Here is a 21969-nt window from a genome sequence, read left to right on the forward strand (position 1 = left end):
CAAGTGGTCCTTTTTTTCCCCATCAAACCCCAAACTGTTTTTGGAAAACAAGTAGCAGAAGTCACACTTGACTCCCTCCTGGTTCTGTTGTGCTGAGCTGTCCCATGAACCAAGGAGGTGCCCTGGTCCTGGGTTGTCACAAGGAGAGAGCAGCACTGAGGCCAAGCAGGGCTGTGCGCAGCCCAGGAACAACTTTTCTTGTGCATTGTGCTGTCAGATGCTTGGGCTGATGCAAGGCAGAATCTTGCGGGCAATGGTAGCAGGGAGGTGCAGAGGCAGATGGGCACTGACTTGCCAGACTCTGAGCTTTGTTACTGGGGATGGAGTGGAGCTGGTCCTGTGAGGCCGGCTGCATCATGCTGCACCAGCCTTAGGACACTGAGGCTTGCCTCAGCCCCTTGAGAAGGAGTATCCTGGGCGAAGACGGTGACTGATTTGTTTCCACTGAGTACGCCAACTTCATGTTCACGCAAAAAAGCCAAGCTGTGCTTGGTCTTGTGACTCAGCAGGGCTGGCTTGTCACACCTACGCCCGCACTGCACCATTGCTGCGGTGAGCTCTGGGCAGGTGAACGGGAGCAGAGCTGGGAGCACTGCACTGGATGCTCATCTATGGACAAAGCAGCTGCTTACAATCCCACAGCCGAGCAAATTACCTTGTGGACTGGGGATAACTAGTACAGTCTCAGAGTGGGGGGCAATGGATAGCAGTAACATAGAGCCTAAGAGAAACCAGGCTGGTACCAGCCTAGGGTTACAGGACAGCCAAGGCAGCTTCACACCATGCTTGGTCCTGGGAGTGATAAATGCTGCAGCTACTTTTAATCAGGCAGCATGAAAAGCACTCAGCTGTAGGCCAGGAGGGTGCCTTAATCCTCTTCCTCCTAAAACCGTGAAGTCACAGGAGCCCCTGCTGAGCTGCGGGGCAGCTGCACGGCTCTTCTGCTGTCAGTGTTTCCTTCCAGCAGGTCCATGGGAGGCTTGGGCTCGACTAGGGAGCTGGAGGTAGAAACCACATAAAGTGTAGTGTTCAGACACTCCTGCACTTGGGCCAGGCCCAGCACCAGTTGCACAGCTAGGCTGGTCAGTCCAAGTCTGCCACATGCCTGTCGCTGACTGTACACCTGTAGAACGTGTTCAGATTTCAGCTTTAATCACATGCAGCAAGGAGCTGCAATGGCACCTCTCACACCTTCCACCTGCCTGAGACCACGTGGATCCAGCTCAAGAAACCTTTGCTTCCTTGATCAACCCCCAGTGCACATGTGCATCCATGGAGGACTCAGAGGCCTGCTCTCTTTAATGCCAGTTCTGCCACATGGCATTGTGGAGAGGCAGCTAGCACCTTTCCAAGGAAGTAGCCAGTATATACTGCACAGTATATCCTAGGACTGTGTGTGGCAGCTGCTTGGCAAAGTCATTCTCTCATGGATGCAGAAAAGCAGGTGCATTTAAGCTTGTTAAAAAGTACATCAGACTCAAATAACCAGAGAAAAGAAATACAAATTTTATTTTGTTTTCCTTCCAACACAATACACTCTTTTACCAAGGCAAATTAGAAATACAGAACAATTTCCTACCAGCAAGAGAAGGATGACCTAGAAATGAGAGACATTGAAATAAGATACAACTCTGCAGAACATGGAGAATGAAAGGGACGAGTTCCTTGGCTGAAGATAAGTCCCAAAGCACTCTCCTGCCACTGTCTACGCAGCCGAAATGTGCCTGATGGCAAAGCAAACACCTCCCATTATTGGTGACAAAGCTGCTCAGTGGGAGTCCTGGTGACTGCAAATGCTGTCGGGTAGCACAGCAGAGAACAGTCAAGGAGTGACCAACAAAGACGACACATTTGTGAGTGTGGGTGACTGGCAGCAATTGGGCTTGCACTACATCACACTAGGCTGCTGGCGTCGAACTGCAGGGAGCTGCCAGACCAAACAGGACGGGCTGCAAAGGCCCCTTCCATATGCAGTTCCTGATGACTGGGCCTCCCATAAGCAATGAGGGGTATTTCCAACCTGTCACCTCCCAGAAGAGACAGAGCTGCAACTTTGCCCTGTTTTGTGATGCCAATGACACGGGTGGAAAACTATAGCTTACACCAGCCTTCTGCATTCGTCTGCCAGCGCTGAGGCTGAGCTCAGCATGCAGACCCAGCTCCCTGTCCGGAAACACTCAGCCCTTGCTGTGAAGGCCCCCTGGAGCCACCTCAGGGCAGTACTCATCTGCACAGCCTCTGATGGTACAGCAGAAGGACGACCGCATAGGGGTTGTCACAACATGATGCCATGCAGCTCTGAGCGCCTTGGCCTGCTGTACTGGCACCCGCTGAACTTTCTGAGAGGCCACACTTTCTGAGAGGCCACACAGTGCCATGGCTGGCAAAAGTTCCCTGTGGGGCTCAAAGGGAACTTTGAGGGGCTCAGCAGACAAGGGCTGTGGGAAGGGCAGGCTTGAGGACATGCTTTCAGGGCACAGGAGGCTGACGTGTGAACTGTGTAGCACGCAGAGGCGTTGGTGCAGTGCCTGGCACAGGGAGAGCTAATGGTGCTGGGTCCTTTGTGATACAGTGTGCTGCACCAAGCTCCAGGGCCTCCTTGCTCCCTTGGCAGCACAGTGCGAGAAGAGGGTGGACCCTTGCTCACAAGTTGGCCTAGATTTCTGCTCAACACTGATGTTCCTTTGGGACATGATTCTTTCTGCTTCTACCCTCTAACCCTCCCTCCCTCCGAACACATTTATTTATCCCTAGTCTAAAAACAGAAAGGAGGGGGAAACAAAAGCGCAAACACAAAGGTTTCTCTTACCACAGCAGGCCAAAGTCTCATAGGAGCGGGACATGGGGCTGCTGGCAACAGTGGCAGGGGATGCCCATGCTAGGCATGAATGCTGAGAGTGGGTACTTCGCATCACGTGTGGCACTAGGTGTAGGCCTCAAAAGAAAGATGAACACAAGACAGGAACTGCTGGCCCACCAGGAAGGCCATGGTATCCCAGTCCATTCACTGACTCCCCTCGAGGTCTGACGTGTGATTTTTCATCTGCAAGAAAAAAGATACAGCATGGCCTTTCCATGAGGAGCCCTCTGGCCCTGTCAGCAGGACCAGACACACCACCCTGCCCAGCACAGTGCGCAGCAGCACCATGGCCTGTGCATACGTGCCTGTTCCGCCTCAGAGACAAGGGAGGGAGCCTGGAGTCACCCCTAACAGTCTCAGTGCCAAAGCAGCCTCAAGCTGTTCTCTCTGTATTGCACAGGGCGCAAGAGCTGCAGATCATCACTGTGCCCAGCTGACAAGTCAGGCTAGACTTTGCCAGCCTCACAGCTGCAGCCAGATAGGGCTCTGCAGTGAGCTGGCCAGGCAACAGTGCCTGCTGCTGTGTGCCCTCAGGGTAGCAGGGTGGGGGGCGTAGCAGCCTGCACTGGCATCCAGGGGCATCCCAAGGCAGCCTGCCCTGGGGAAATGGATGCCTGTGCCACCACATGCCCAGAGACCAGTGGCACCCTCCAACTCATGAGCCCATTTCTGCCTCAAGTGGGTAAAGGCAGGTCTGCCCACTCAGGCATGGCTTGTATGAGGCGATCAGAGAGCAGGAGGTATTTTTAGGACTGACTTAACCCAGCCTCCTTGTCACAGCTGGCCACAGGCCACCACTGTTTTCTGTGGACACCCCTTCCACTCCTCATGACAGGGAGCCACCAGAGAAGTGTCCCAACAGAGCGGGCGGCTCCCTAGCTCTAGCCTGGCCACAGTCCCTGCTTCCCCATCCTCCTTCTGGCTGCAGTATCTTTGCAGGTACTGAGAGAGCCACAAGTGGTTATCTCCACTCCCATTGTCACCAGCCTGTCGGTCACCCCAAGATCCTGCACTGCCGGGGCAAAGAGAGCTGAAGGTGCTGAGTCCAAACGACACAGAGCAGATGCTGCCAACACTGCACATCCTCGCAGGAGCTGGGATGCCACAGCCCCACAGGGCTGTGTGATTACATGGGAAAGTGCAGCCTCCCTGGCGGATGGCTACCTCTGGCTCAAAGCTCAGGGGAGGCACATGTGAGAAGCAGCTGCAGGTGCTTGTTGCGTTGAACAGCTTTGATAAAGGATATTTGCACTCTGATGGTTTTTGCACCTTGGGCTAACCCCTGCACTGCTGGAGTAAGACATTCACAGCTGTTAGCTGCATGATGCACAGGTATGGGGCAGGGGCTGTCTGCTCGTTTGCCCTGCCTGGCTCTCTTGATCACCATTGCTGTGGGGCAGGAGTTCCTGTGGCCATGCTGGTCCAGGGCTCCGGAAAGGGGCCAGCTCTATCTCCATGTTCCTAAGGACCCTGGGCACAAACATATCCTGGGAACACAGCTTGATCTAGTGCTGCAGAGCACAGGCCCTGGGAGCCAAAGCTGTGCCCTGGACCCGGCATGCTGGCAAGGGCCAGTCTGGGCTGAGCAGGAGTGGTCCTGGCAGCAGTCAGCACGGGGAGGGCTGGCCGCAGGCCTGGTAAAGGGCCATAAACTGCATGGGCAAAAATCACCACCTTCCTTGGGCCTTTCCCAAACCTACAAAAGTTGTAGCCCCAGACAGCACATCAGGGCAGTTCAGGTGCCCTAGAACCCGGGGCAGGGACAGCCATACTGATTAGGCATCTCCTCTACTCCGGGCATATCCCAGCAGAGCCCATACAGGCAGTGGCAGGGCCACAACCAAGAAGTCCCTTCTCAGGGCTCCTCCAGCATCTAGGCACTGGTTATGGCTGCACATCAGCACAACACAGCACTTGCTCCTACACCTCATAGTGCAGAGTTGTGCAGTAGATCAGCTCTGAATCCTCCTCCAAGCCCACCAAACCCTCACAAACCCCAGGGCAGAGATATCTGGGCTCAAGTAGAGATAAGTTTTGGTAAAGGAGATAACTAGGGCCACGGTGCACCCTGCCTCCCAGTACAAAAGCTGGCCCTGGCCTTACCGTCTCCTCAGTGTCTGTGCTCTCTTCTGCACTGTCGATGTTGCGCAGGTCACTGTGCCCATCAGCTCCGGATCCCTCCTTCCCTTGGGGCTCCTGTGGCCCCTCTCCTGCTGGGGATGGCAACTCTGCACCCACTTCGACCCTTTTCTTCTCGATCTCCTTTGATCCTGCAGGGACAGAGACTGCAAAAACTTGGAGTGCCTGAGCAGAACATTAGTCTTATCCTTGCAGGGCAGGGGGTAAAACTCCATGATGCCAAAAGTCTGTGGTCCGCTTTCCCATTACTAGGAAGGAGGGAGGCCTAGGGAATTTTCCAGCAGGCTCTGGAGGCCAAGCTCACTCCCTTGCATGCAGAGATGGTGCCCACACCTCAACTTCACATTGCCTGGCAGCTCCTACTTGGGGTTAGGCTCACACTTTGGCATCCAGGCTTCCTTGTACCTGCAGGCTGGCCTTGTACAAGCTCTGTACAGACACATGCATGTTGGAGCCAGCTGGGATTCTCCCCATCATGATTAAGTATGACATGTATAACATCCCCTCACCTGAGAGACGGTCTCTCCGCTGGTCCATGCGGTCCAGGCTTTCCAGCAGACTGTCCACCTGTGCCTTGATCTGACTCAGCTCCCCTTTGATCGAATGCAGCTCTTCGGCCCGCACTACAGGCAGTGTGGGCAGAGGAGCTGTTAGAGTCCCAGATAGGGAAAAGGCAGAGCCAGGGGAATCCACAATCCGGGGGCAGCATGCTCCAAAGCATCCTCCCACCAGGCTCCTTCAGCCTTCCCAGGGCAATCGCATCTCTGGGCAGTGGCAATGGTTTCAGGAGACAGCCCCCAGACAGGCAGCCAGCCCAGGATGGGCTGTTTCTCTGCTGGAGCGGGGGACTCACAGCAGCAAGGTTAGCACTGAGCAATTCACTCAGGCACAGGCACTGCTGTCAAGCATCAAGAAACATAGCCTAGGCCTCTGTGGCTTAGCAACTACCGGGGGAACTGATACTTTATGAGTCTGTGTCACTGTGTTTCTCCCCCCACAGCACAATCTTGCCTCCATGAGCAAATCCCCAACCTCTATGATCACCAAAATGCTTCCAGCATCCTCAAGGGCTTAATGGAACTATCACCTTGCTCCTTTCCTTCTATCTAGGCTACATAACACTTACACTTTGTCCGTCCTGTCATGGAGCTGGTGCTGCTCCTCGTCCCAGGCTGGGGGCTTAGACTACTTTTGCCTCCTGCCCCAACATGAGTTCGTCTGGCCTTGACAGGGATGCGGTTAATGAGGGGCGGGATCTTCTGGTACTCATATACCCTACAAGAGCACAAAACCACAGCAGTGTGAGCAGGGCCTAGAAGGCATGGCAGCAGGACAGGTTAACATCTCTGGCTCTGTTCCTTCAGGCAAAACTGAGGGGTGAGGGATTGTGCCAGGCAAAGGTACGCCTGCATTACAGGAGGTCACAGTGCCTACCCTGGCCTTGCCCCTTGCTGGAGCAGGCCAACACACTGTCCCTGTCCCAGCTGCTCCACCCTCAAGGTATGCAGCCCCGGGAGTCTGGGTACAGGTGTTCCTTGAAGAGGGCAGTGCTGCTAAACTTCTCCTAGAAGTGGGGAACAGATGCCTGGGGCTGCCAGCCTGGGACACCCAGTTCATGCTATCAGTCAACAGAGCTGCGATCATTTGCCAACCTACATGCAATCAGCACATCCCAGGCCTGGGAGGCCACACTCACCGGTATGGGAAGTCATCCCTGTAGAGATTGTAGTCCAGATCACAATTACTGCTGCAGGAGGTAAGAAGAGAGAGTCACTCACACTGCAGTGACCACTGACGTGCCACAGCATGGCACAGCACCGCTGTGAGACAGCCACATTGAGCAACATGAGGGCACAGCAGGACAGGGACATCCACTCATCCTGCACAACCTCCTCCTTTGCCTGGGGAGCAGGAGGCATCTTAGAGGGTAACAAGTAGGCTTCCATGCAGGACAGCACCGGGAAGGTGGCTCTGTGCTGGCAGCAGTCTGCCCCCAAAGCCAAGCAGGGTATTTGGGTGCCCGCAATGGAAAGATCCCCCTGTGCAGCACCAGCTGGAGCAGGCCTTGCTATCTGGAAATCTGCATTTAGCGCTCTCTGATGTTAAATTTCATAGTCCCTTGCTGTCTGCTCACTCAGCTCCAAATTAAGAAGTGATCTGTCAGCAAATCACCTCCAATGCAGGCAGCTGACATGGTTGTAATAAATCATGCTCTGTGAACCAGGAGGGGATTGGGGGAAGAAAGATGCTGAAGCTCATTTTGCCATTTCAGCTCTTGCAGAGTTGGTGAGCGTTAGATTAAACCTAGCACAAGGTGAGACAAAGCTCTGCTTGGAGCATCATTGCTCTGCTGGGAGTGGGAAGCCTTCTCCAGCTATGTGCTAGAAGGGCAGTTGAAGACAAGGTCCCCCTAGGGCCAAGGATGTCACTGCAGGCAGCAGGAGCAGCTGCACCTGCCCACAGAGGGAGCGGTGCTGGAGCTTGGGGTCTGTGGAAGAGCTGAATGTCTGCTGGAGGGTCTAAAGAGCAACCTTAGCTTCCCTGTCTGTGCCACTAAGCTGTAGCCACGCTTGCCCAGTCAGGGAGGCAGCTCCAAGCCCACCAAATGGCAGCCAGAGTGCAGAGGGGCTCGTGATGCATGGAGTGACTGGCAATGCTTGGAGTACCAGCACTGCCCCACCACCAGCCCCCTCTCAGCAGCTGGCTCTACCCAAGGATGTCCCATCCTGCAGCCCACCAGCTGTGGCCAGAGAAGGTGCTTCAGTGAGGAAGAGAATTTCTGCACAGCTGCTCTTCAGGTTAGTACAGCACCAATCATCCACCCCATTTCTGCACTGTCCCCTGGCCAGCAGCCCCAGCACAACCTGGAGCAATGGAGACAGGCATAGTGACACACTGCCCAGGCATCCCTGGGCCCTGCTGTCACCCTAGTTCCTACCCTGCCTTTAGGTTTCAGAGAAAGACTGAGGTTGCACCTTGGGAGCTTGCTGGCTCCTGTCAGGCAAACAAGCTCCCGGCATCGTGCCCAACGCTGTGGTCTGCCCCGCTCCCTAAATCTCATGCATGGTGTGACAGCAGACCGGGAGCCCCATGCTTCTGCTCCCAGGTAGGAGGGCTGTGCATGATGATGTCTCACCTTTCTTCTCCCAGCAGCTTAGCCTGATACCAGAGGGAAAAGCCATTCAAGGAGCCCAGTCAGAACTGGAAAGGCTCCAGGGACTCTGCTGCTCCTGAGGGCTACAAAGCATTCACAGCCTTGGAGAAAGAACCTGCCAAGCAGACATGTTGGGTTCTGGGGTTACAACCTTGCAGGACCAGACCTAGTCCTGCAGTTCTGGATTCAGAAAACCTCATTCTGGAGGGCTCGTTCTGGAAAGCTACAGCATACCTCAGTGACCTCTGGTTTGTCATGCATTGCCACAGTGTCTTTGCTCTGCCTGAAGGGCAGGGAGTCACTCTCCCTCTGGCTTCCCACTTACAGGGCCAGGTTATGGACTCTGCCACAGGCTAGGCTGGAAAGGAAAAAGGCAGGTCCCAGTGCTCAGGGGTATCTTACCCATCAGGTACAGCAGCAAGGTCCCTACTCCAGCCTGCTTTCCATAAGGTCCCCCAATGCGGGGGAAAACTGCTGCACTCCCTAGATTGCCTCCTTTAACACTGATGGGAGGCCACGGGAGCTGGAGATCGTGTGTGGCGTTCATGTGTCCCTGCCTGTGGGTGCTATTTCTGTGCCTATGCTGAGGCAGACAGCCTGGCCAGCCTGGATTCCTGGAAGGGAGGAGCAAACAGTCCAAAATAAACAAGAGATCAGGACACCTGACCAGCAAGCTGAGGGCCCTGCAAAGCCTCACACCCCAGGACCAAGCCAAGGGCAGACTGTCCCTGTTCCCATCACCAGTAGTGATTACAGGGTTCTTGCTGCTTGACTTCACCCCCCAGCCCAGACCGCCAGAACTTCTATTCAGCATCACCAAGCTAGCTCTGCCCCTCATCCCATCCCTTGCGTCCTGTCCCAACCAGTCCTCAAGTAGCCACTCCCATGCTCTACCCCACCTTCACATAGGCAAAGAGCAGCTCACCCTCCCAGGCTTCTTAGTCTACCTTGGGGAAGGGAAATTTCACTTGAGCTCTGCCACGGTACAGCACAGCTCTGCATCCAAACACCCATCCTGTAACCCCACCATCCATGGAGTGTGGCTGCCTGACCCAGCTAGGGGTGAATGGTACTTCCCAAGAGGAAGAGATGGAGCAGTGATTGCTCTCCATCCTTCACCTCATGCTGTTCTTCAGCCACCTCAGCCCAAAAGACCAGCCCCATGGCTTCCTGGCATCTAAGCATAGCCCAGGTTCTGGCCAGATGCTCTGCATCCAAGGACAGTTTGTTCCCCACATGGCAGGACTGGGAGCCCACCCGGCATCCATCCCACAACTCCATCCAAGCTGTCTCCAGAGACAAAGCTGTCTCTGGGGGCCATGCCGTTTTTGAGGGTCTCAAGAACGATTCACGTGGGGCACAGCCAGCACTAGCTCCAGCCCTCCTTTTAAGGCACAGCTGGCAGCACTGGCAGCCCTAGAGTGAGTGGGTGCCAGGAACGGCTTGCTCCTATTGTTTGCACCTGGAGCTATTTTGAGAGTTTTTGTTCCAGCCTCACAGTCTTCCAAGTTTCCATCAATGCGATTGCTGCTCCTATCTCACCATTACAGGAACAGCGAGTCCTTCAGATCCCCACCTCCAGCAAAGGGCACAGCCCATCACCCAAGGAAGAAGGCAACAAATTGTCCTGGGTCCTGGGCTAGGAAAAAAGACAGCAGAGAGGGGTATAGACCCACACACAAAACAGAATAAAGGTTTTCACTTCTGCATGCCCCAGTGTAAGTGAACTCAGGTGCTCTTCCCAAAAGGAAAAGCCACCCAAAATAGCAACATTGCCAAGCAGCCTTCCTGCAGCAGCTGCCTGCTGCAGCCAGCCCTATGATAGGATTGCTGGGGATCATGCAAAAAGGGGGTGCCTGGCCTTCAGGCAGGGCTCCCAAGGAAGGTGCTTAGGAAGGCCCAGCAGCTGCCGTGCAGTGTGGCTGCAGCACATACCCCAGACTCCTTCTGCTCTAGGACACAGCTGCCACATGCAGGCCATGACACTAGCCTGGGACATGGGGATGGAGTGGGAGGGGCTGCTAGCTGCAATCCCCTGCTAGGATACAGACTTAGCTAGTATATATCCCTTCTTTCTCAGAAGGTCTCTTCTACCCTCAGAAACATTTCCAGCAAGCCGTAATTTCTATAGACCTGGCAACTGAAAGAAGCAAGCATCCATCAGTCTAGCAAGAGCATGAACTTGCACTCAGTGTGATGCTCAGTCCAGAACACAGCTGCTCTGCCTTGTCAGGGCACGGCACACGTACTATATTGTATATACGTACCCTCAGAGCTGCGATGCACATATGTTATTTCTACAGGGGATGTCCTGCCAGAAAGTCCGCAGTGCTTGGTCAGAGATTCTGACCAAGCTAGGCAAATTTCACTCACTATGTGCCATTGACACGCTGCAGTAAGGCCCGGCCAGTCATGTCCTCAGAACTGGGCTTTGACACTGACAGGCCACCACCAGCATCTCCCCACCAGAGAGCTAGCAGCTAGAGGAGAAAGGAAGAAAGTACCAACTGATCTGTGGCAAGATCCAAGCTCATACAAAACCAGTCCTGCTGCTGCCTGCTTGTTCCTTCCAGGAAAGCCCAGAAGCCAAATCATTTTATTACACTTAAAAAAAAAAAAAAAGAAAAAGAAAAGAAAAGAAAAGAAAAGAAAAGAAAAGAAAAGAAAAGAAAAGAAAAGAAAAGAAAAGAAAAGAAAAGAAAAGAAAAAAGTAACGACACATCCCAATATGTCAGTCTTGAAGGATTCAATCAGCTCTTGACCACAGAGCTCTTTGTAATCCCAGCATGGGAATTGTTGGGCATGGGACAGCTTCTGCCTTTCCTCCCACAGCCTCCAGCTCTTCCAGCTGCTGCTCCCCAGGGTTGGGACTATGGGAGACAAGCACATTTGGGGAGAGAGAAGAGAGCAGACTGCTCAAGGATGGCCCAGCCTTCCCCACCTGGCCCAGTTCTCTGCATCCCAGGCTCAGCCCACCACAGTGCTCAGCCACCAGCTCAGCAGCACTGAGCATTACCATGGAGGGAAAACATGGGGATCATGGGCACAAGGGCAGCAGGTGCCCCAAGAGCACCATTCATTCAGTGGGAGAATTCTCACCTGCCATATAGGAGACCTGAGTTTGGTTTCCAGCCAATGCAGCCTTGTTGTTTTGTCCCTCCCTCCTTCCTAAACTCGCTGTTTCGAAGCCTAGAAACGTTGGCTGCATTTTGCTCTGGCACAAAGAGAGGATGAGAAATGGCTCCCGGGGCCTCCAAGCTGCGAGACCGAAGAGATCCTGAGCCCAAGAGGCAAAGGAAAATCTGCAGAAAGGCAGAGATGCCACCAATCCACATGGGGCAAAGGAACACCAGGCAGCAGCAGCACATGGACAGACTTGCAGCAAATCCCTGGCCCAAACCAGGGATAGTCTGTATTCAGTATTTCACTGTGCTTTGGGACCTCTGCTGGCACTGACCTCCTCCCCAGGTTTCTCCATGCCCTGCAATGGCATGGGACCTTCCTCGAAATGAGAGGGCAGAGAGGATGCCTCCTCCATGGGGGAAGCAGTTCCTGTGCAGGGGGGTGGGAGGGAAAAAAACGTTGCAAGAGACATGGATGCAGGTTGGAGGTTGCACAGATGGCTCGGGGAGGTGTTTCACAGGTCCAGCTTCAGGTCAGGGACACAGCAAGGACTTTCCCGGCTTGACTCCTTGCTCTTCAGAACGACTCATGGGAACAGTGAAAGCAGCAACTGCCATGCTCCAGCAACTGCCATGCTCCAGCAGGTGCAACAGGGCCAGCGGTCCTCTGCAAATGCTGCATCCCTCTGCATAAAGGGGGGTCCACAGTCCCACAGCTCTCTTGTGGCCTCAGCTCTCCACTCTGGGACAGTGCCTCTGCCTCTCTGTCCCCATGACAACAGTCAAAGCAATTAGTTCAATCAGGGTGTTTGCAAAAGCTCTCCAACAAAATGGAGCCTGGTGCCATCTCCAGCCCCCTCCCCTGCATGCATCGCTTGCTGGCACAGCACCCAGCAGAGGCAATGTTCCCTGCAGGCCTGGGTCCGGCCCCCTCCCCTGCACGCATCGCTTGCTGGCACAGCACCCAGCAGAGACAATGTTCCCTGCAGGCCTGGGTCCAGCCAACCCTGCTGGGTTCCTCACAGGTTGTCTCATTGGCCTATGTTGCTCAAAGATGAAACAGGCATAGGAAGGGCTCCGAGGTCCTGCTTCCCACCCACTTCCCACCCTGCAGCCACCCTGAGGGGCCTGAAGACCTGCACCCCCACAAACTGCCTAGCCAGGGATGGTCAAACTGTCAACCTGCCTCCACCACAGCCAAGTGGAAGGAGAGCCCTTGGAAACATATTCAGTTTCCCAAACCCAGCACTTGTGAGCCAGAAGCTAAGAACAGCCATGCTAGCACGCCCCAGGCTCTGCATCCTCCTGCCAGCAGGCAGTGCAGGGAGCGCCATGCCAGAGTGAGCCTGCCCCAGCTTCTACCCATGTAGAAAGTACTCCCATGCCAAAAACAAGAAAGCAACCACAGCACTTGTCCTCCAGGAAGGACTCTAGTCTCCTTCCAATTCTGTTTAGGCTTCCAGTTGCCCTAACACCCAGTGCCCTTGTGCTCCTCAGGCTGGCTACACTCTGCTTCCTTTAGTTCATTGTCAGCCTGCTGACAGATGGCTCCTGGGATACCCTCAACTCAGTGTGGGAGGCTCATTGTAGCCCCAAAGGCTCATGATCAGGAGGAAAGCTCTCACTTGAGACGGTCTCAGGACTGCCTGGCATTTGTTCGGTGCCAGCAGGACCTGCAAAGCAACTGCAGTTGGGCCAGAGTTTCAGCTCCCGAAAGAGCCAGGGAGATGAAAGTGCAGAGAGATGGGATCTGCTTTTTTGGACCTATTGACCATCCCAGTACCTCTGCTGTACCCCCAGGCTGTTTCCTCAGGGGACAAACATGACTGCAATGTCATTTCAAGGCCAGGACTGCAAACACAGGTCTACATTTATAACCTGTGTGGAGCTCTCAGGGATTTTCTCTTCATCCAGGGATGAACAGACCTTCCCTATACCTTTGGATGAGAAGGAAGATACATTCCCCAGCTTAGTACATCCCACCAGTAACAAACAACTGGGTCACACAAAGCACTGCAGGAGGTAAAGGGTTACAATGACATTTTGTACACAGCTGACAAAACATCTGAGCTATGAAGCAATGGGCTTTCTGCCACACTGAGAGCCCTAGCAATGTGGTCATTGGCTTGAAAATGAGCAAAGACTCCAATTGCTACCTCTCCACTGCCATGGTGAGGATACAAGGTGTCCCAAGAATCCCACAGGGATGGGGCAGAGACATCCCACAGACCCAGATGAATGCTTAGGGATGGGCAGCCAGAAGAGTCTGAGAGGCAAGAGGTGAAGAGCAGGAGAAGGAAGAGGAGCACAACACCTTCAAGCCACCCACAATGTGCTCAGAAACGCTTGTGCCAGTCCCCAGACCAAGAAAGGCCTCCTGGCACAGCCCCCCATCCCATATTATGGCACTCACTGGTACAAGGTACTGCTGTGCTGCCTCTTCTGGCCCAGCCTGGCCCGGCTCAGCTTGGGTTCTCTGGCCATGTCCAAATCTGAGGGAAGAGAGAGCAGGGGAATAAGTGGTGAAAAGAAAAGAGAATGCCAGCAAGTACCACACACAGAGGAGTGCCAGATACCAGCCTCCCAGAGGCATGCAAGGGCACTGAGGGCCCTCAGGCATTCTCCTTTCACTATTGGAGGCTCCCAGCCCTTCTCTGAAGCCATCCAACTCTAAAGTATCAGCAGTGAGAGCCCATGGCAACAGCAGGCATGGAACACATAAGGTCGCCAGCCTTTGTGTAGCATGCATACTGAAAACATTTTACAAACATGGAGACAGCGCTTCCCACAAGGTAGAATACCACACCGGAGCAGAGGAGACCTGGTCAGACAGGAGTGACTGCCCGAGACTGTGGTGAGCACACCAAGGCATTTCAGCTCCTTCTGAAGGACTCCTTCCCTAGGCCTCCGTCTTCTGTGCTGAATCTGACTGTTTGGCATCAGACTGAAGGTTTAAACATCTGCATTGCAACTTTCAACTTTCTCTAGACTAAAGTGGGTGTTCAGAAAAGAAGAGCAACAACCCAGGCAGACCCAGTACTCCCTCAGCATACAAATTTGCTTTGACAGTCCTCTGCAGCAGCCCTGCTAAACCTACCAGCCCAATCACAGATGAGGCCAAGGCCAGGTATATTCAGATTAGGGACGCAAAAAGCACTTTTGATGATGAAGGTAATTAATCACCAGAGCCACCTCTCACAGCCATGGTGAATCCTTTTTCATTAGCACTTCAAACATCCTGTTTGTACATTTTTGTGAGAGCTCTGTACCAGACTAGACACATCTGAACATTTCCCACTGCAGATGGTCACTGCTGAGGTGAAGACAAGACAGAAGCTCAGCATCCCAGTCACTTTGTGCTCCAGAAGCATTGTAGGTCGCTGAAGAGACGTTTGCAAGCCTACCTCTTCATAAAGTTCACTCTAGAGCTGCCCTCAGATGGTGGCTGCTTTTGTAACAGCTGAATTGCCATTGCCACCATGCTACAAGCTGCTGAGGGGATGTGCCACCTAGGCTCTCCCCCTGGCCCCAGCCACCGCCTGGCCCCAGTGCCTCCTAGGTAGACAGCACGGCCAGGGAACAGCTGCAACACTGCCTCCACCAAGCCTCTCAGTGGCAGGCTTGTAGACATGGCTTGCAGGCATGTTGTTGTAGCGAGGGTCATGGTGGGCACAGGTCCTGAGTGAGCTGCCTAGAAGAAGCAGCAATGCATATCTAACTGCAATCGACCACTGAAGAAGCCTTGTTGTGCCAGAACACAGCTGACAGGGATGCCAACACAAAGGAAACCCATAGCCCACCCTGTCAGGAAATGGGGAATTATCCACCCGTCACCACCCTGACTCAGAGAGATGTCTGGTATCAGACCTCGCGGCTTTAGGAGTAAGCCTTCTTACCCCCTTCTAAAGCTCTGGCTCTATCCCTATCTCTAAGTACTCACCAGAAGGGTTTCTGTCATCTTAGCATTGCCACCTTGCTGAGCATGGAGCTCACAGTGAAAAGCTTTTAATCAGGCAAGCAGGAATTTCTTCCCTCCAGATCAAGGCAAAAGCAGGAGTTTCACGCAAGAGCACATCTGACCTGTAGCCTTGCAGTTCAGCAAGCTGGCTCACTGCACAGGGCTGCTCCTGGCCATTAGCGTGCTGCAAATGCCCTGTGCTAGTGGGAAGCTCTCTTTGCCTTCCCAGGATCTAGCTGCTTGCATACATAGCTGCACAGATGGGAAGGTTGTGACCATTGCCCCATGTGTGGGTGCCAACCAGCTTGGGAAACTATGTTTCCCCTGCCACAGCTGTGCCCAGAGCATCAGCTCCTGTGTGGAGCACAGGGCAGCCTCCTCTAGACCACAGAAACCCAGAAAACAACCTAGGCATCAGGGAAGGGGCAAAAGTGGGAGAATGTGCAATTTTCATGTCCCTTTCAGGTTACTAGACAGTTGGTAAGTGGACCTGGGCTCTGATTTGACACATCCCCATGAAACATGTTCTTTCTGCTGCTTCCCTAAGACTTCTTCTGCAGCCTTCTCCATCCTTCCCTCCACCTGCACAGCATCATCCAAACTGATCCTGCCTATCCTCATTTCCAGGCTCTGCCCTTCAACACCGCGTTCCATACTGATCTGCAGAACTCAGTCCGTCTCCTCACCACACCATCTCTCTCAAGGTCCCTTCAGTTTGCCATGTGCAACCCAGCCCAGACATGTCCAAAATGATTGTACTACCACAGAGGGATTGGGCAGGGGCACCAGAAGGCCCTTCACTCCCATGCCAGAGCTGAGATGTTTCCAGACACACACCTCACCAGCAATTCCACTTCTTGCCTGCCACATTCCCCCCCCAGATCTCCTCTGTGATGGTCTTTTCCAGTAATGGTTTCACTTGATCCTTGAAAATCTGCACCTGAATGGCAGTGCCCACAAATCAGCAGGTGTTTTCAAAAGATGAAGCCCATCCTGCCTGCCTTTCCCAACTCATCAGCTCTTTGGGAAGCTCTGCCCTGCAATTCCAGCTGTAGTTTCCCTCCTTCCTCTCATAGGCAATTCCACTCTGTTTAACACCATCTACTAATTCCTGGAAGATTCCACACGAATTACGCTGAATTATACAGACTCTGCACCTGATTCACACAATGTTCATCCTTTCCAGATGCCTCTTCCCCAAACTCCAGTGCTGCACTCCCAGCTCCAGAGGCTTCTTTATCCTTTGTCTAGGATTTAACAGACAGTTATCAGGACACATAATGTCAATTGAATCTATTTAAGAGTACAAGTTTGGGAGTCACTACCGGAACTGTTTACTAACCTCTAGATGTATTTAATTTTGTAATTCCCCCCCCCCCCCAAACAATGTAAATTCTCCTGGCAGAGCCCTTCTCTTTAAAATCATTCTCCACATTACTCATGGCACATTTACCTTCCAAATGCTCACTGCTTTCTTCCCAATGGCTTTACCAGGTTGGAGACAGACTCATGAGGCAGTAAGTAATTACCAGAATCAGTTTTGCTTCTTTTTCTGGAGCACTGAAGCTACATTTACTTTCTCACACCATGATAGATAGTGTTCAAGTCTTATAGGATGGAGTGGGGAGATGGGAAAGAAAGCACCCTGGAGTGCAGCACTGGCTGATCTCCAAAACCTCTTTTGAACTGGGCTCCAAAACCTGTCTGATCCTTGGGATAAGAGTTGGTGGCAGAAACATTGAGCTCTCTCTCTTGCACACTCCCCCTTAATCATCATAACTGTGACAAGCTCAACTGAGAGTGGGAGACAGGAACTAACAGGCGACACTGGGCTGCAGCCCAATAGTGGGGAGTTGAGAATATCTTTGCTGATCTGCCTCTGTGCCTTTCTTGGACTAAAGGAAAGCCCTTTCCCTCTGTTACCACACCTGACCTCACCCCTTCTCTCTCAGAGGCTTCCTTGAGGAACAGGGTACTAGACCCATACAACCTCAAGTCAAGCCTGATGGGCTCAGTGATGGGCTCAGTTCCTTCTCTTCCCTGGCATCACTTTCAGGCACAGCTCAGAAACGCCACTCCCACAGGTGACACTGTAGACCCCACTGCACCGGGCAACTGAAGCTTCTCGAGCCTTTTGACACCTAGATATATCAGCTCCTCTTGGCACAGCTCATCACAGAGGTCCAGACCTTCCCAGGCATGTGGGACCATGCCAGACAGGGCTGGTTCTGCTATCTTGACGTCCATCCCTGGAAGTTCTTCTCAGTTCGACCTTGGAGCTCATGTCATGCTTGGCTAAAGCTTGTCTGTCCTGATCCCTTGCTGGCTTTTCTGTGGGCAGAGGTGTGATGCAGTGGGAAGGATTAGCATTAACCCTTCTATACAAGCTGGGCATTGGCCTAGCACAACCCCATCAAGGCAGCCATCCCAGTCAGTCTGGCAGAAATCATGGACAGGGACAGAAGCATCTCCTCAGGTACTCAGTGCCCCTGTGTACAGGCAGGAGGAACAGCTCTTCCCTCGCAGCTCAGCATTCTCTGCACCACAAAAGGGACCCAGTTCCTGCTCACCAATCCCCTAGTCTTCCTCAGTTTGCCCGTGGAATAGAGAAAAGAGCCAAGAATTTGGTCAGCCTAGCTCAGCAAACTAGGGCCAAACAGCACCGTTGCAGGCACAGCACTTGGACAGTTGGGACACTACTCTTGTGGATGCCAGATGCCAGTGAGGGCTGCGTCTCTCCTCTGTTTCTGTGGCACATGAGAGAGCAAAACCCAGAGCTGCTCAAAGGAGTCAGTCTGCGGAAACCCATGCCAGGACTGGAGCTTTGCCTTATTAAGCAATAAGCCATAGAGTAGAAAGATGCCCTATCCTGTGGCTGTGGTGGTCATCCCAGCTCTGACACAGGGTGAAACATGCCTGCTTCAGGGAGGATGCAGTAGCCAACATTCGACTGACCAACTATAGCCTCCACTGATTCCTTTCCTGGCTGGCTGGAAACCATAAACCCTGCAGCTCCATGTGGCCTGTTCATTTCTCTCCTAGTGTAAGGCAGACCCTTGCCTCTAATTGCATTGAGGTGCTGGAGAGGAGCACTCAACAGATGCCACAGTGCCCCAGGATGCAGTAGCACAGCCACAGTCACTGCACATGGTGTATACAAAATGGAAGTATAAAGTACAACCTACCAGCACACCAAGGCAGAAAAGCTACTAATAGTAGTAGCTTTTTTTACTAATAATAGTAGCTACCACGCTACTAATTACTAATTACAGACCTCCTTGCAGCATTCGTGATGCCTCTGTTCTCCCCTGTGCCTCAGCAAGGCATCACCTCTTCATCCAGGCTCGCCAGGCGAAGTAGGGAGCAGGAGTCCATCTCCCCAGCAGCCATGCTGCCTGCAGGACCGGGGTGGTAGGGCACATGGAGAATAACACTGCTACAAACACATGCCATGGTGAGGTCTGGGACAAGCAACACCCTCCAGCCAGGGGAGCCCTGGCACAGTAGATATGAGCATGGAGGATTGAGGTTTTAGATACGGCTTTACAGACAGGATCTAGCTGGTGTTCACAGCTCCACAGCCTCTTAGAACCCTGATTTTCAGGCTGCATGGGACCATTGATCTCATTGCAACACTAGCACCCTCTTTTACCAGCAGTCAAGTGCCACAGAGGTGACATATCATAACCAAAGGGCATACCAAGGTCACCACCGATGACAAACTTTGCCCTGGGGACCTCTCCCAGAGGATGAGATAAAGGGCAGCACATTCCTCCAAGAGGAGCAAAGGGCTGACCTGCATATTTGGTGCCACACTCCCCAGGTGTCCCAGCCTGTGTGACCTCTCTGAGCACCTCATCTTGGCCTCCTAACAGGCCTGGGAAAGTCCTGGATGCCCCTGAGGACATTCATAAAGAAGACTCTAGAGACACAGCAACCTGAAGGGGCAGTGCTGCATGGGATCAGACAAGTGCCCTGAAGTCCTGCTCATGGTTACCATGCAGCATCTGCCTGAGCTAGGTTCCTTGATCTCTGCAGAGAAGGGATTTTGAATAAGATCTAAGTAGAATGAAAAAGGCACTTATTTGCTTTCCAGGCTGCTACCTTGTCTGATAAACTTTGCAGGTTGGGTCTGATCTCTGCAGTGATACGAGGAAGGTACTCTATTTACGCTGTAGCTCTGGCAGCAAGCATGACTGTCAGGTAAAACTGATTCACGTACGCTTTCCCATTTTCTTTGGGGACAGCCAACATCCCCAACAGACCAGCTCATCAGCCAGGACCAGAGTGCACATTTCACATTCCTCTGACTAGCTCATCAAGCCAGACCATCACAGCAACCATCTCATTTCTCCACCTGCACAATGGGGACAAGAGCTTCCTAATGGGGACCAGAGCACCCTGGCCAGTGACTCCAGCACCCCACCCACAACACATGCCCAAGCTGGCGCAGACCACTGAAGTAAACAACCCTAGGTAGACATAGGCCTCCCAGGGACTGCAGAGGTATGCTGCCCCCAAGACTTGCTCCACCAATGCACTGCTCTTGCCTGCTTGTTCTTAGCACGCAGTTGTCTAGCTCCCTCTTCCATGCCCATTCGTGTCCATTCCTGCATGTTCCAATGGAATTGCCAAACCAGCTATGCAAGCAGTAGCATGGCCACAACTTCTGCTAGCATGAAGAGGACTTCAGCCCAGGCTGCAGCCTGCATTGGGCCACTCCTCCAAGACAGAGATGACATGTGGTGCCCTATGAAGCCAGGCCCCCAAGGTTGGGGAGAACACAAGTGGGGCTCAGAGGAGAGCTTTGAGCTGAAATCCCTTCCTATCCTTGCCACATGTACCATCTTCAGATTTCCTCAGCTACCCCATTGCCTGCTTTTGCCAGGACCTCATGGTTCATATGCTGGAGGCATGGCTTGCAGAGAGCTCATGTTTTCCAGCCTCCCAAAACTAGCAGCTGGGACTGCCCACGCCTAGAAGCCTTCCTGTTTGGTGGGCCCAGCCTTCTTCCATGGCAAGATCATGAGTGTAGTCTACCATGTACAGCATTGCCAGTAGGCCTCCAAGCCCCCTCAGCTTCTCTACCATCCCCTCTCTGGGGCAGCCCCTCGTAGCTTGCCTCCTAGTCCTGGCAGCAGATTGTGCAGCCTCACACGGAGCCGCATGCGTGCGGTGCGGTGCAAGCTACAGGCCGATGGACAGCACACCGCTGCCATGATAGCTTCATGATGGCACGATGGTGAGCCCAGCCAGGCCTCCTGCTGCAGGCCACCTGCACCTGCCTGGCCTGGCAGAGCAGGGGGATTGCCCTGCTGCAGCAGGGGCACCAGGGCCACCAGCAACGTACCAGGTCTTCCTTCCTTGTACGGTGCTGGTTGGAAGGGGGTTACAGGGCACCTGTCCCAGGTGGGGAATCCCTGTCCTAGCAGGGGGCATCCCAGAGCTGGGGGATGGGGAAAACTGCTACTGGGGAGGACATACCAGCCCCAGGAGGACACCCCTGTCCTAGAGGGTGCTTGCACTGGGGAGGGCATTGCTGTCCTAGGCAGACTGGTACTGAGGAGGGCATCCTGGTAGCCAGACACCCCTGTCTGGGGAAGCGTGGGGGGAGGGGGTTTGTACGGGGGGAGGTATCCCTGCCCTGGGGAGCACACAAGGGCATCCTCATGGGAGGATGGTGGGGAGGACGTGTCCGGGGGGGGGCGGGGGGCGGCATCCCCGTAGCGGGAGGGGACCGGTACCGAGGAGGCCATCACGGTACCAAAAGGGCACCTACCCGGAGGGGGTCTCATGCCGCGGGGGGGCCGGGGTTGGGGGGGGGAGGGCACCCGCCCCCCGGGCAGCAAAGCGGGCGGCGCCTGGCAGAGCGGGGCCGCTATGAGGGCCGGGGCCGAGCGGGGCAAACAAAAGGCCGGCGGAGGCGGTACTCACATCTCCAGCACGCGTCCTCGCTGCCGAAGAGAGTCATGCCCCCGCGGAACCGCCCCCCCCCACCACACACACACACACACGCACACACGCGCGCGCACACACACCCCTCCCAGCACCGAGGCGGCCCCACCGGCGCCCCACCGCCACCGAGGCGGCCCCACGGCTCCGGGCTGAGCGCGCCGCCACCAGGGCAGTACCACCGGCGGGCGGCGGGAGGGGGGGAGGGGGGGACGGGACGACGCGGGCGGCACCATCGCCGCTCGCCGTGAGGGGGGGGACGGGGGGACCCGTCGACCCCCCCGCCCCTCGCCGCGCGCCGGACGGCAGGGGGCGCCCCTCCCCGCCCTCCCCCCCCCCCGCCGGCTCCGCGCCGCTCGCGGGCGCTCCCGCCCCTCGCGGCGGCCGTTGGCGGGGACGCCGTGTCCGCCGCGCGGGCGGCCGCTCGCGCTGCTGCCCTGCGCTCGGTGCCTCTCTCTGAAGGGAAAACAGGGCCTAAAGGCTGGGGGCGGGGGGGAACCGTGCCCCCCCCTATAAGGTTGATGTGGGGAGGGATCGTGTGTTAGGGAGCCTGTGTGGCCCGCAGACCTTCTGCCCCAGCCAGGACTCCAGCCCTGTGTCCCCAGCCAGGACTGCAGCCCTATGTCCCACCTCCTGCTGCATCCGCGGGCTTTGACCGCTGCCCACAAGCCCACCAACCAAGCACCTGAACTGGCTGTTCTCACCATCTCACCTGGTTTCAGGCTCTCTCATACCCAGGGGGGGATGGTGGGTGGTGCTGATGGGACTTGTGCGCTTGGAGCCC

The 21969-nt window shown here is 54.5% G+C and overlaps 1 protein-coding gene across 4 annotated transcripts; it reads right to left on the bottom strand.

Annotated features, from left to right (window-relative positions):
• Positions 1–1482: 1482 nt before the first annotated feature.
• Positions 1483–21319, bottom strand: LOC134146136 (RNA-binding Raly-like protein). Of its 4 annotated transcripts, XM_062586347.1 has the most exons (8): positions 21168–21203; positions 16391–16480; positions 13689–13767; positions 6696–6746; positions 6126–6274; positions 5509–5622; positions 4964–5145; positions 1483–3043 (listed from the first exon to the last, which is right to left on the bottom strand). In XM_062586347.1, exons 3-8 carry the CDS (start codon positions 13757–13759, stop codon positions 3005–3007), a joined length of 606 nt encoding a protein of 201 aa, XP_062442331.1. In that variant the 5' UTR covers positions 13760–13767; positions 16391–16480; positions 21168–21203; the 3' UTR covers positions 1483–3004. The 4 variants fall into 4 exon arrangements, with proteins under 4 accessions (XP_062442331.1, XP_062442329.1, XP_062442327.1 ...); XM_062586345.1 differs by lacking the exon at positions 16391–16480 and having other exon boundaries at positions 6696–6743; positions 21168–21319; XM_062586343.1 differs by lacking the exon at positions 16391–16480 and having other exon boundaries at positions 21168–21314.
• Between the last annotated feature and the right edge of the window lie 650 nt (positions 21320–21969).

This window comes from Rhea pennata, chromosome 13, assembly GCF_028389875.1.
Source record: "Rhea pennata isolate bPtePen1 chromosome 13, bPtePen1.pri, whole genome shotgun sequence".
Classification (NCBI taxonomy): Eukaryota; Metazoa; Chordata; class Aves; order Rheiformes; family Rheidae; genus Rhea; species Rhea pennata.